At 42.0% G+C, this 15,342-nt stretch overlaps 1 protein-coding gene across 1 annotated transcript in view; it reads right to left on the bottom strand.

Moving 5' to 3' along the window:
- The window catches only part of PLB1 (phospholipase B1), a 180,606-nt gene that overhangs the window by 70,901 nt on the left and 94,363 nt on the right, over positions 1-15,342 (bottom strand). The window contains exons 32-38 of the mRNA XM_043980996.1: positions 10,416-10,459; positions 9,882-9,990; positions 8,231-8,282; positions 7,507-7,587; positions 5,223-5,288; positions 2,610-2,710; positions 1,016-1,097 (exon numbers count right to left, since the gene is read on the bottom strand). Coding sequence (XP_043836931.1) covers positions 1,016-1,097; positions 2,610-2,710; positions 5,223-5,288; positions 7,507-7,587; positions 8,231-8,282; positions 9,882-9,990; positions 10,416-10,459 — 535 coding nt within the window. The remainder of the gene's footprint in view (positions 1-1,015; positions 1,098-2,609; positions 2,711-5,222; positions 5,289-7,506; positions 7,588-8,230; positions 8,283-9,881; positions 9,991-10,415; positions 10,460-15,342) is intronic.

The raw sequence follows: 15,342 nt of genomic DNA, 5'->3' as shown, positions 1-15,342 counted from the left end.
GGGCAGCATGAAACAATAGAAAGGGAACTGGGTTTAGAGTCAGAAAATCCAAGTCTAAAGGTATCTCTGGCACTTACTATTTTTCTGATCTTGGTCAAGACATTTTACTTCTCTAGGCCTCAATTTCTTTATTTGTTATATAAGGGAATCAGACTAGATGACTTCCAATTTCCTTATTAATTCTAAATCTATAATCTAGGAAACTATATGAGTCAAGGAGAAGGCTAAATGAGGAGACTTTTCCTGGAAAATTGTCAGCATCATAAGAGCAGAGGACTTAGAGCTTGAAGGACCTTAGGGATTACTTGGTACAATCTTGGTTTTACAGATGGAGGAATCAAAGCCAGAGGGGTCTCACACAACGTTACCCAGAGAAATTACATCAGGGTCAACCTTGGTACACCCTTGACCTTCTACTCTTCCCTGTTCCACCTCACCTCATCCCTCCTCAAGTGGAGAACTTGTTTCTGGTTGGCCTTTATGGGCATTTTAGCTTGATTATACATTTTTATGGTAAACCTACCAGCTAAACCTGCTAACTCTAAGACTGAAAAGAGCCAGTGATGAGGTAAATTTGATTACATGAAAATCTGGTGGGAAACTGCACCTTCCACTAACAAGGGCAGGTCCATTGAATTCTGTTCAACATTTATTTGGTATCATTATCTACAATGATTTGCATGAGGTTCTGGGGTAACAATGAAATATGACAGTCAGTGCCTGTCTTCAAGGAGCTTAAACTCAAGTAAGAGCTATGTGACATGGACATAAAGTTAGAAAATGATAGGAGAGCAAGGGGTGGCCTGAGATTCAAAGAGGAAAGGATTAGATCTGAGAAGGGGTGGGGGTAAAATGCCCATCTCATATAAGACAGACCATGTCAGGAGGCTGCTAGGGTGGTGTGCCCTCAATTTTTATTAACTGGCTCTTTCCCATTCTCTTGGGGGTCCCAATAGGAGTAGTATTGGTCAGTGGAAATGGAGGACACAAAGAGCTTCTCTGTCTCATGTCTTACCTGGTAGTCCTCGATGACTTCTTTCATTCTGGCCAGCTCTGGAGATCCTTCTCTGACCATCAGGAGGCAGTTACACAAAAAGCTGCAATATGGTGGGTTAAAGAAGTCACAGAAGAATCATCTTGGCATCAAGGAATCCAGGCTTTGGGCCAGGGCAAACTCGGAGACATTGCCCAGTTAGCTCCCACTCTGGTCTTAGCACATTGGCTGGATCCAGTCCCTAGACTACCACTTGTGTGCCTTAAAACTGTTTTCCTATCACAAATGATAGTAATCACGTTTTTGGTAGCTGAGTAGCTTACTGAATGAAGACTGAATAAAGGGAAGTCAACAGGTTATAAAAATGGATTATCCTTCAAATTAATTAATGTTTGAATACTTTAGGCTCATAGATTTAGAGTTGTAACACATCTGACAGGTCACCTAGTCTGATCCCTTCATTCCACAGATGAGGAGACTAAAATTTAGGCTTGAGCTGCCCCAGATCATTCAGGTAGGAAGGAAGTAGCAAACCTGAGATTGAAAGCTGGGCCTTCTAACTCAAGATCCAGCACATGTATATATAAATGAGTTCCAAATTCTCTCTCTTTCCAGTCCCTCCCCTGCCCATTGAGAAGACCAGGGTATGATCCCCATTATCCATGTGATGCATTCCCTTTCTTGCTATACTTCTTAGAATCCAGCTCAGCTTACAAGCCATATCCTCTCCCTACTTCCCCTAGTTGTTAGGGTCCTCTCTCTCCCTTTTCAAATAATCACATATATAACTTATATTGAATTGCTTGAGTTCTTAAGGTAGGGTGGGGAGGAAAGGAGAAAGAGAATTTGGAACATAAAGTTTTAAAAATATACATTAAAATTTGTTTTTATATGTAATTTGGGAAAAATAAAATTCTAAATAAAAAAATATATTCACATACATACTTATTTGTATGCATGTTTTATTCCTCAGTTGAATGTAAACCCCTTGAGGGAAGGGACTGGTTTTCATTCTATCTTTGTATCCCATGTGCCTAGCAGATGTTGTTCAATCATTTCACTAACGTCTGACTCTTTGTGACCTCATTTGAGGTTTTCTTGACAAATATACTACAGGGATTTGTCATTTCTTCAGCCCATTTTATAGATGAGGAAACTGAGGCAAACAGAGCTTAAGTGACTTGCCCAGGGTCACACAGCTAATAAGCAATTTGAACTCATGAAGATGAGTCTTCCTGATTCTAAGACCAATGCTCTATCCACTGCACCATCTAGCAGCTCCCTTGCAGATAGTGGATACTTAATAAATATTTGTCAGGAATTGGATTTCTCCCTTAAAAATTATCTTTTGCTTCAGTCTTGCCCACACAGACATGGATGTCCCCAGCCTTGCATTTTGTGTGTGAGTAATCTGTGCCAGGGCCCATACATCAGTGAGAATGGGCAGGCACAAATCAAAATAGGCAGTTCCAGGAGACCAATGCTCCCTCTAAACATCTGGTTTCCAAAAAAGATGGGGCATCACATGAAGAACCAGATGGGCCAATAGCTATATATCAGCAACCTTCATGAACCAGACCAACAGATACAATCCTTCTTCAAATCCTATGCCTACCTTGCCTGTTGTATTGGACACTTATCTTGGTTACCGAGGAACACCTGCCGCAGGATCATGGGGTTCAGAAAGTCCACGAGATTGACCAAGGCTCTGGGTACCTAAATAAAAGGATGTAGCTGAAAAATGGGCCAGAATTGCTTCAAATCCTTAGTAATTACATCTCATGTTGATGCAGTTATTTTAATTTTATGGAACACTTTTCTTATCACACTGGCAGTGGGTTGTGCAACTATTATCATAAGACCCATTCTACGGAAAGGGTAAGCTGAAACTTACCTTTATCAAAGAGCTAAAGTGACTGACCCCAGACCCCACAGCAAGCAAGCAAGCAACAGAGATGAGATGTGAAATCACCCACTCTGTGAAACCCATACCCAGACTCTTACTTAATAGCCCTAACATCGACTCTGTGACAGGTTTCTTTAAGACCTGGGTTAATATCCAGACATAGATTCCATTTAATAGCTATGTGTGACCCTTGGAAAGACACTAAACTACTATTGGCCTCACTTTGCTTATCTGTATAATGGGGATGATGAAATCTGTTTGTCTTGCCTCATTGGGTTTATGTAAGAATGAAAAGGGATAATGTGCTTTGCAAACCTCAGAACTTGATATAATAGAGCAGTGGAAGTAATGGGAAAATGTCATATATTTCACTTACTGCTGTGCACAGGAAATAGCTAATTAAGTTTGGCTGGAATGAATGGGTACCGTGTGAGTAACAGTATTGTGAAATCAACCTGGAAGGATAATAATAACTAGCGTTTATACACCATTTTAAGGTATGCAAAGTTCTTTACATGTGTTACCTCACTTGCAGTAGGTGCTATTATTGCCCTTATTTTACAGATAGGGAAAGTGAGACTGACAGACATTAAGTGACTTGTCTAGTAATCACACAGCTAGAAAATGAGTGAGGCTGGATTCAAATTTTGATATTCCTGACTTCAAGTCTAGCACTATATCCAATGCTTCCAGAGATGCAGGGATTTATAAATGATCTGGAAGGCAGTAGGGAGCTATTGCATTTTCTTGAGCAAGACAATGACATGGTCAGACCCTTGAGTCTGGTGAGATGATAAATCTCCTTGATCTTCTACCCAAAGATTAACCTCACAAAGCATGAAGGTACTATTCAGAACTAGATCCATTCTAAATTAGGCTGCACAGATGGGTCCCCTTTACACATGCATTTAACTGCTTCGGCTGGTGGCCAAAGGGCTCCTTGACAGTTTGACTTCTGGCCTTCATTGGGGAGGGACTTTGAAAGTCCTAATAGATTTTTCTCACAACCACCTTGTGAAATATATCATATATCATTGTCCTTGCCTAATTGTGAGAGACATTAAGGCTAAGAGAGCTAAATGGGGACTTCACCTGGACATTCAGGATATTCTAAATCTAAGCCCAAACTCGAAGCCTTCAGGAGGCATCTGAGCTATTAGCTCCATTTCTAGCCTTGGAGGTGGCAAGGAATTCCTTGCAGCACGGCATGCAGGGCTGTCACTGGGGATGCAGACTCGGCCTGATTCACAGGAAGCCATATGGGCAAAAATGGACCTAGGGCCAACAGCTAAGCAGCAATAGGAGGCCCTGGCCTGGTTGTTCTTGTTTTTCCATCGTGTCTGATGGACCACAGTGTGCCAGGCCTTTCTCTCCTCTCCTATCACAAAAGTCTATCAAAGTTGATGTTCATTATTTCCATCACACTATCTATCCATCTCACCCTCTGCCATCCCCTTCTCCTTTTGCCTTTAATTTTTCCCAACATCAGGGTCTTTTCCAATGAGTCCTGTCTTCTCATGTGGCCAAAATATTTAAGCTTCATTATTTGACCATCCAGTGAATGGTCTGAATTGATTACTTTAAGTATTGACTGATTTGATCTTCTTGCTGTCCTGAGGACTCTCAAAAGTCCTCCACCAACACAATTTCAAAGCATTGATTCAGAAGCATGCAGATTTCCTTATATATTCCAACTTTCACAGTCATACATTAGTACTGGAAAAACCATAGCTTAGACTATACAGAGTTTTGTTAACAAGGTGATGTCTCTGCTTTTTAGTATGCTGTCCAGGTTCGCCATAGCTTGCCTTCCAAGGAACAAGCATCTTTTAATTTCATGGCTGCAGTCACCATCTGGAGTGATCTTTGAGCCCAAGAATATAAAATGTGACACTGCTTCCATTTCTTCTCCTTCCATTTGCCAGGAAGTAATGGGGGACGGATGCCATGACTTAGTTTTGGGGGTTTTTTTAATGTTAAGTTTCAAGTTAGCTTTTACACTCTCTGCTTTCATCCTGGTGGGCCAGACAAACTGGCCTTCACTCTGTCCCCAGTGTCTAGCACATAGTAAGCTCTTAAACACTGCCTAATTGAGTGATCAATTAATATCAGCTTTCAGAGTTCTCTTATAAGACCTGTGATTTCTGAGCATCAAGGTTCCAAAGGAAAATGGGAAATACATAGGGATATGAACCCCAATAAGTGGCATGTGAAGCCCAGCCCTCTGCCATCTTCCCCTGCTCTGTTAGAACACAGGGATAGTTGAGTTCTCCTCTGTGATTTTATGAATTCCTCCCAGAGAGAGGAGGCTGCTGAACCCACCTCTCTGTGCAAGAAGTCCAAGGCATTTCGGAGGTGAGCAGAAAATTTGGTGGCTGAATATAAATTCTGTCAAGAGAAAGGGGGGAAAGAATGAGATGGTTAGGTTAAGAGAATGTGAGAGATGATTCAATTTTCACTCTTTACTCTGGAACCAAAACCTTGTTCTCTACTCCGATCTTTGGCCATGACCAGCTGATCGTGCTTCACTTCCAACTGAGTCTGAAAGCATAAATACTATATATTCGTATATATAGTATTTATGACCAGAAGGGACCTTAGAGTCCAAACTTCTCATTTTACAGATGAGATTCTGAGAAATAAAGGGATTTTCCCAAGACAGGAAGTAATGATGGGATTTGATCCTACATCCCCTGTTTTCAAATTGGTTGCTCTTTCCCCACTATACCAGGGACAGGACCCTTGAGGGAAATGCCTGAAAAAACAACTAAAGATGGGGGGAAGGGTTGCCCAAGATGCCACTGAATGGTCTTGAAAGAATTTTATCTGAGAAAGAGAAAGGGACAGATTCCCTTTATAGTCCATTGAAATCTACAGTTACAACTCACATTTTTAGTTCCCATATCCTCTTGTAATGCTAAATACTTTAGGAATAATTCTCAGAGAGTAATTGCAAGCAAAACACTTTGAAAATGTTAAAGTCCGGAAAAAAAGAAAAGAAAATGTTAAAGTCCGGGAGTAGCTAGGTGGCACAGTGGATAAAGTACTGGCCCTGGATTGAGGAGGACCTGAGTTCAAATCCGGCCTCAGACACTTGACACTTACTAGCTGTGTGACCCTGGGCAAGTCACTTAACCCTCATTGTCCCACACAAAAAAAACTGTAAGTCCTATAGACCTGTGTCTTTTCATTGTTGTTACTCTCTCCTTTGATACTCATAACAGTGCTGTGAGGTAAGTAGTGCAAAGAAAGTTGTCATTTTACAGAAAAAGAAACAGGGGCTCAGAGAGGTTAAACATCTTGCCCAAGATCATACTACTTGTAAATAGCAGACCTAGGAATTCAGATCTTAGTTTTCTTCTCCTTTTTTAAAATTTATTTTTATTTTATTTTATTTTTTATTATCAGACCTTAGTTTTCTAAACCTCTCAAGTCCTTTTCTATGGATCCATTGGAACTAAAAGGATGACAAGTATATTAGCACCGAGCTAGGGATTTGACCAAGGGCCCTTTACTTGCTCCCTTGTTGCAGTCTTGGAATGCTCTGGGATGGGAAAGTGTGAAGAACCTGGGATTTTGAGTTAAAGGACATTGGTTCTGATTTTGCCTCTGCTATGAACTTATGACCAGTAGCATCTTTGACTGATTCACCTTTCTGGGCTTTGGTTTTCTCATCTGTAAAATGTTGGGACTAGACTAGATCACCAGTGATTCCCTGCTAGCTCCACATCAAGGATCATGGGATCTTTCTGGTAAGTTCTATGACTTTATGATAGTTTGATAAGAAAGGTCCTTCGCAACCTGGTTCCGTTCTTTCTGCCTTTATTATATGTTACTCTCCTTCATGCACTCTACATTTCAGCCAAACTAGACTTCCTGTTTCAACTCCTGTCTCCATGATTTTGCATAGGCTGCCCCCATGCCTGGAACAGACACCTTCCTTATCTTCATCTCTTATCATTTCTAGTTGCCCTCAAAGCTCAGCATCACTTCCTGCATGAGATTTTCCTGATTCCTCATCGAGTTACTTTGTATTTATGTAATATATATGTATGTGTGTATATAATATATATTACATTTTAAATATATATACACAGAGGTGACACTCCCCTATTACAATGTAAGCTTCTTGAGGGCAGGACTGGTGTTTTGTTTTATTTTTTGTCTTTATGTCTCCAGTACCTAGCATAGTGCCCTGAACATGGTAGGGTTAATAAATACTTGTTGACTGATTTGAGCCAGTCACCATGCTAGGTACTGGGGATTGGAAGACAAGAATGAAATAGTTCCTGCCCTCAAGAAGCTTACATTCTAATGAAGAAAAACAATGTGCACACAGATAATAAACAATACCAAATATATACAAAACCAATACAAGGTAATTTCCAAAGGGGGTCCTGGCAACTGAGGGGATCAGGATAGGTCTAAGAGGAGACACTTGAGCTGAGTTTTGAAATGAGAGACCTGAGGACAGGATTAGGGGTAGGGTGGGGTAAAAGATTGAGGACATGTTGTGAGTATGCTTTTGGGAATTTTTCCCAAAAAGTTTTCTGGGAACTCCACATTGAAAGCCTAGGCAGGAGAAGCCCCCAGTGCTGTTACTTACTGAGTCAGTGCAGTAGTCACAGAGGTCAGTGGTCCCAATAAGCAGAGTAACCACCTTCCAGTCTCTTTGGAAATCAATTCTCTATATGGAGGAAGGAGAATGCTAAACATATTATTTCATTTCATTTTTGCTAGAGAAGCGGTGTACCCCAAGGAGTCCACCTGCCCCTCTGGCACCTTCCAGTCTTGCTCCTTAGAATATAAGCTCCCTGGAGGCAAGGGCTGTCATGATTTGTGTTCTGATTTATATTTCCAGTGCTTTGCAGAGGGCCTGGCATATAGTAGGTGCTTAATACATGCTTATTAACTTGACTTCTTCACAAAGCAGCACCAAACACATAGATACCACTCTATACATCTTTGTTGAATTAAGGCATAGAATTGCAGTTTTGAAAAGGATCATAGAGGGCATCTATCCCTTATGGAAAGCCCTTCTTCAACAAGTCTCTTAATCTCCCTGGGCCCCAATTTCCTTACTCATAAACTGAGGAGGTTAGACTAGATGTCCCCTGAGGTTCCCTTCTTGCTCTAGAGCTGTGAGCCTATGGGTAACCCTCACAGATGCTAATTCATATTCTCCTTGCATGTTTCCAGTGATGGGACAATCACTACTTTTTGAGGTGGCCCATTTCCCCCCTTCCCTCCCCCAATCTCTTTTATTAGGATATATCGAATTAGGAACTTTAGTTTTTGTTTTTTCCTAAACCAGTCAGCCTCTAACTTACCTGGTCAGTTTTCATCTTCTGCACCAGGGTTTGGACTTGCTTTATAAGGTCCCTGTGGAGCAAAAGACAATTTTTCTTTCTGAATATGGGGGGAAAGGAGACTTATCCTCTTTGCCTCTCAAAGCCACTGCCATGGAGATCTTACTGGGATTAGTGCCTTTGGCAGGTACTAATGATGCTGAGAGATGGATACCACTTGCCTAGGTTCAGATGGTAGCAGGAATAGGACACAGGCCTCCAAGGTCTGGGATTAGGTCATGTCACCTTCCAAAGGTTGAGCTTAAGTAGAGAAGTGGGATGGGAATTCTAAACTCTCTTTGGGGAATGGATTATGGTGGGGTCCAGGGAGAGGGATTCAAATCCAGGTTTTCTGGTTCCCGATCCAGGACTCTCCACCTTCCACAGTTCTTTGTTTAGGTGAATCTACTAAAAATAGTCCTGCTGTACTTCAAACAGCCCTGGCTTTGCTACTTACTACCTGGATTGTGTAATTGAGTAATACAATTGTGTGCAATAGAGCTAACCTTTTGTAATATCCATCTAACCTCTCTTCACCTCAGTGTCCTCATCTATAAAATAAGGGCTTTAGATTACATGATCTCACAGAATCTCAGCTTCAGAAGAAACCTTGGAAGCTTCATAGATTGAGAGCTGGAAGGGACCTCAGAGGTCACCTGGTCTGAAATTGTCATTCTATAAATGAGGAAACTGAGGCCGAGTTACTTGGTCATACAGATGGTAGATGCAGGATTCTCATCCAATCTGCCCTGAGTATCTCCCTTCCATACCTGGGACAAGAAATCACCCAGACCACGCTTTAAATACCTCCAGGGAGGGGCAGCTAGGTGGTGCAGTGGATAAAGCACCGGCCTTGGAGTCAGGAGTACCTGAGTTCAAATCCAGCCTCAGATACTTAACACTTACTAGCTGTGTGACCCTGGGCAAGTCACTTAACCCCAATTGCCTCACTAAAAAAACAAAAACAAAAACAAAAAAACCTCCAGGGAGGAGGAACCCACCATCTCCTAAGCCAGCTTATTCCCTTTTGGGTTAGTTCCAATTATTTGAAAGGGGATTTTTTTTTTTTTTTTTGCTTATAGTGAACCTAGATTTACCTCTTTGCAACTTCTACTGATTCCCCCTCTTAGGATAATTATAATCCTATATTTTGTCACTAATGAGGCTCTGAAGGAGGGGAGATCCCTTCAGCATCATCACGCCATGCTCATTGGATGGATTCTTTTTATAGTTCAACTGAGTAAAGGATTTTTTTGTAGTTGATAAATTTTGACAGCTAGAGAATGCCACTTTACTCCCTGGGGACCCTCTGGGACATGAGGTAAGGTGATGCAAGGGGAAAGGGCACTGGATTTAGATTCCGAACATGGTCAGTCCTTGGGTGGTATGGCCAATTCTGATTGATTCCATGGTCTTAAATCTTGGTCTTGGCTGGGCTAACTTGGTTATACATTGGTTGCTAGTGAGGTCAGACAAGAGAATGATTAGAGCCTATTGAGGGGGAAGCTACTTAAAGCCCATTGCCCTATGCATGTGGAACACTGACACAAGGACAGGATTGCTGTTATTGTCAGAAAGGGGTCTACAATGAGCCATTCCATGTACCCCTCTCACCCCTCCCCCAATGCCATACTCAGCCTTTGCTCCTGGGACCGCCTGATTGAGGAAGGCGTTGGCATCATCAGCACTCCCCACGCCCACTGCGAAGCCTGTTAGGTTCCTATTAAACTTTCGGAGGATATCTGGCAGGGGGAGGGGGAGTAAAAAGCAAACAGCTCTCAACCGGGGAAGCTATGAGATCAGAGTGAACACCCCTTCCCCAAAGCTGAGCTTTATTTAGCCCTACGTCCCAGTGCAACAATCCATGAAAGGCAAGGAAGATAAAATATCTGCTAGGTCTGAACTGGAGGCAGGCAGCTGAGCAGGACAGACTCCAAGGATTGGCTCCCCCAGGGGCAGGTATACACAGTTATGGAGGTATAAACTCTGCCAGCCTAAACACACCGGTCACGTCTGGAGATAAATGGAAAGAGATCATTCTTCCTCCCCTTTAAAGGCACTCAACAGGAGTCACATTATGCCTTTTTCAGCTTTGCTCTCAGGATACCTTAGTCAGGAGACCCCACACCCAGGTTTTATGATAGTCAAGGGCCAAGTCTTTACTTACTAGGCAAGGTAGTCACACTTTCTAGTGAGGCATCACCTCCTGCACTGCAACCAGAGAAAGAAAAATTGTCAAAACATTTATTTCCTTACTCAATTCCAAGCTGCTTGATGGCAGGGACTTATTCATCTTTGTGTGTGCCCTCCACAACCCCAGCCCCTCCACTCCAAAGTCTGCCGTATAATAGGAGATTAAAGAACATTTGTTGAACTCCTTTTTTTGAAAAGCAGAGTGTGACTGAATCCAATGGGCTCTTCTTGGTGTCCAGATGGATACTACAACACTGTATCTAGTGGCAGCCAGATGGTCAGGTGAGAGGGTTGGATATGGAGTCAGAAAGATCTCAATTCCAATCCTGCCTCAGACACTTACTAGGAGTGTGACCTTGTAGATGTCACTTAAACTCTTTGAGATTCTCAATCAATCAACATTTATTAAGGTCTACTATACATCAGGCACTGTACAAAGCCAGTAAGGATACAAAAAGAGGCAAAAGAGACTCAACAACATTCTTTTCATAATTGTTTAGACATCCTAATCATCACAACCTTCAAGATTGGCAGATAAATCTGTAGTCTTTAGCTGGTCCTGAGAAACTTATTCAAGTCATTACCCATAGTTTCCATTTTTGAAGACCTGGAATGTTCAATGCTAAATCAGGACTAAGTCAGCCTTTGAACTAAAGAGGTTCATCTGGAATTCTTCAGAAATTGGATAAATTCTTTTCTGTCTGGTACTGTTCAGCATGGGGGCCCAGGAGAATAAATTACCTGACCTCAAACTCCCTTTCAGTCAGATGATCCCTAATTTAATCTTATTCAATTTAACATGGCAAACACTCTTTAACTGCTTACTATGTGCAAAGCAATATTCTAGAGCCTAGGAATTTTTTTTAAGGGTCAGGGTCTGGATCTGTGAATTTATCAGTATTGAGAATTCCCAGTGTGAGAACTCCCTTCTCCAATGTAAATCATAGGATCATAAATTTAGAGTAGAAAGGACCTGAGAGCACATTGAATTCAACTCTCTGATTTTACAAATGAGGAAATTGAGGCTCAGAGATAGACCAGGTTCACATAGCTAGTAAAGGTTTCCGGTTGGATTTGAAACCAATACTTGAAATAACAATTCCAATGTCCTAGCCACTAAATAGCATGCCACCCCCCAAGCCTCAGAAACATTAAGTGACTTGCCCAAGGTCACACAGGTAGCAAGCATCAGAACTGGGATCAGAAGTCTTTTGACTCCAGAGCTAACATTCTTTCCACTGTACCATCACTGAACCCAGATCTCCCTTATTTCAAGGATGGCCCTTGGGCCACCAGAGGCTCTGTTTCTCCTGTAACATCAAAATGTGCTGTGCATACAAAGACAAACTGAAAGGAGGCCTGGCACTCAGGGGACCTGGTCCAGTCCTGGAACCCAAACTTCAAGTCTCCAACTAGAGTAACTGACACATAATGGGTATGCAATATTATACACTAGACACATCTTAAATGATTGAGCTTTAAGACTCAATTTTCCTTCCTGAATTTAACAGTGCACATGGGTCAGGGAGAGCAAAGAGAAAAATGTCTTCATTTTCATCAGACTCCCACATTTGCAAAGCACAGCCTTTCACACATGCACAAACACCTTCTCTCCCTTAGCCCCACAAAGGTGCCTCTAATCTCTCCTGTTTTTGAGAAAACCAGGAACAACATTGGGTGCTTACAACTCTCTCTCCTCTGCATATATTTGTTTTCCTCCCTTCTTTGAAACAACAGTCGGGCTCTGAGCAGAGGCCCCTCAGCAGCTCCTGGATCTTCCTCAGAGGCTCTAAGAGCTACACAGCTGCTCTTTCCATTAAGGGACCTTTTGAACAGAGCAGGCTGCCCTTTGTGAAAAGTCAGCCCAAGGGTTAAATCCTTGTACAGAGGCAGCAGCTGCTCCAAAGAGGGAGTGAGTCAGCACTCGCTCTTCTCCTCCCTGCTGAGAGGCCTCCCTTCTTGCTGTCTCTAATCCAAACCAACAAGCTTTTATGAAGCATTTAGTAGGTGTGAAGGCACAGAGGATACAAAAGCCACACTCTTCACTGAGAATAGAGAAGCCTTTTGCAGTGAGATCTCTCTTCTCTCTTTTACATGTCAGACCCTTCTCCTCATCCTCAATTCTCTCATTTGCTTCCCTCTCTGAAGAGGTGATCCTTCTCATGTTCCCTACACAACCACCCACCCCTACCCCTTCTCTTTTTAATATCCAGTCTCTATCAACTGCCTTCCTCCTTGCTACCCACAAACATACCCACTTTATCCTTGGAAACAACTCTTCTCTTTACCTTATCATCCCTTTAAACCATCATTATCTTTTCATCTTACAGCAAAATTTCTAGGGAAAAAAACCTATTTGAAGAGTTTGCCTGCACTTCTGCTGTTCTCATATCACTTCTCAACTCTTTGCAATTTGGTCTCTTACCTAATCTTTCATCTGACACTGTCATCTCCAAAGTTATCAATGATTTTTCTCTCTCTCTCTCCCTTTTTTTTCCGGTGAGGCAATTGGGGTTAAGTGACTTGCCCAGGGTCACACAGCTAGTAAGTGTTAAATGTCTGAGGCTGGATTTGAACTCAGGTCCTCCTGAATCCAGGGCCAGTGCTCTATCCACTGTGCCATCTAGCTGCCCCTATCAGTGATCTCTTACTGGGCACATCCAATGACTTCCTGTCCCCCATTCCACATCATTACTGACCTCTCTGCAGAATCCGACATTGCTGACCACCATTTCTTCCTGGATACTGTCACCCTTCTCTGACATTGCTCTCACTTGGTTCTCCTCCTGCCTTTCTAGCTAATCCCTCCCAGGATCTTTTGCTGTATCATCCTCCATGACCTGTGTCCTGGACCTCCTTCTCTTCTCTGTGACCTTCTTCTTACTGATTTCATCAGCTCCCATGAGTTCAAGTATCCTCTCTCTCTTCCCCTTCCCTCCCTTCAAACCACACTCTTCTTAACTTCCTTATTTCTCTTGTAGGAGCCAATATTCTTCTAGGCACCTATGTTTACAACCTAAGAGGGATCCTTGATTCCATTCTCACTCATCCCTCATGTCTAGTTAATTGCTAAGTCCAGTAACTCTGTTTCTTCTACATCTCTCCCATCATTCCTTTTCTCTCCTCTCACATAGCCATAACCTGAGTCCAAGCCCTCATCACTTCTTGCCTGTCCTATTTCAATGGCCTTCTCATTAGTTTCCCTCCCTTCAATCTTTCCCTGCTCTATCTAATCCATGCTGTACACAACTACCCTGATTATTGGTCTAAAATTCAGGTGGGAGCATGTCACTCTGCTCAGTAAGTTCCAGTGGCTTCTTATTTCCTCTAGGATGAAATATAAATTTGTTTTATATTTAAAGTCCTTCCTAATCTACCTCCAACCTACCTTTCCAAGCTTATTATACTTCACTTCCTATTATATACTCTTCATTCCAGGCAAAATGGTCTCCTTCCTGGTCAGTTGCATGCAGGGCATCCCATCTCTCATGCTTTTAAACAGTCTGTCCCCAGGGCCTAGAATGCACTGCCCCCTTATCTCCATCTCTGAGAATTCATACCTTCCCTGAAAGCTTATTGCAAGTACTACCTCCTATGTGAGACCATTTCTGTTTCCTCTCAGCTGCTGGTGTCTCCATCAACCCCTACCACCACCCCCATATCCATTAACTTCTTTTACTTATTGTATATTCTAGATTTACTTGTGCGTAGGTATATTTCCCTCAACAGAATGTTGGGTTCTTGAAGGCAGGGACTTTTTAGTTTTGGGCTCTGTATTTCTAGCTCCTGGAGCATAGTAGGTACCATAAAAATTCGTGTTAATTTATTGATTTAACAGACCCTGCTCTCAAGGATTCTACTGAGGATAATACAATGTGGAAACAGAAAAGTACATACATGATTATATGAGGGGAGAGACAGACACAGACACAGACAGAGATAGGGAGAGGGGGAAGAGGAAGGGAAGTGAGAGAGGGAGAGAGGGGAGGAGATAGAGAGAGAGAGAGAGAGAGAGAGAGAGAGAGAGAGAGAGAGAGAGAGAGAGAGAGAGAGACTAATAACCAGAGATCAAGAAAGGTTTTCCATAGGAAGTTGCACATGAGCCAAGCCCTGGACGCTAGTGCCAATCTTGGCTTATAGTATTTGGACATTTATTTGAGGTTCTGAGGAATCTCCAAACACTAGAAGATACAGGACAGGAAACTTATATTAGCTACCCATGTCTTCTTTGAATCAAAGATATGTAGGCTCTGAATTGAAACTTGAGTAAAAAGGAAACCTTGGATTTAAATACATACAAAAATACACTTTACCTTCTTCATTTCATCCTACACATACTTCTGCATCCTTCCATTACAACTCTTCCTACTTCTATAAATACACCATTATGCCCACATTGACACCCTTATGCTCAAGAAGTTTCCGACACAATTCCTTGTGGGAAAATTTTTCCCCATGCTAAGACAAGAGGTCTGGCAGACCAGTACCAGAATGCTTGGAATAGTCTCAACTCTGCCCTACTGACAGTGAAGTTTCATTTAAAAAATTGTGCAAATAAATATGGTTATTTGGAACACTTTAACTTTTGTACACAAACTGTGTAAAATGTAAAAGCAGGGAGACAGAAAAAAAGATGATTCAGATAATTGAAAGTTCAGTGACATAAGCTCAGATTCTGAATTAATGAGACAGAGAAAGGAATTTCAAAATGGTGATTTTTATTTTGATGCATTTAAGCAACCCCAAACCAACCAACTTACTTCTACTGAAGGCAAAAGCAGGTCATAAAGACATCCAACCACTCCCAAATAGTTTAACCCCTTGAAGACAGACCACTAGTTATTTTGAAGCTCTCTCCAAAGCAAGGAGCCCAGCAGGTATATTCACAGCCAAATTGCATT

This window comes from Dromiciops gliroides, chromosome 2 (genome assembly GCF_019393635.1).
Source record: "Dromiciops gliroides isolate mDroGli1 chromosome 2, mDroGli1.pri, whole genome shotgun sequence".
Lineage (NCBI taxonomy): Eukaryota > Metazoa > Chordata > Mammalia > Microbiotheria > Microbiotheriidae > Dromiciops > Dromiciops gliroides.
The sequence above is the reverse complement of the archived record's forward strand: the minus strand, read 5'-3'. Positions and strand labels throughout refer to the sequence as shown.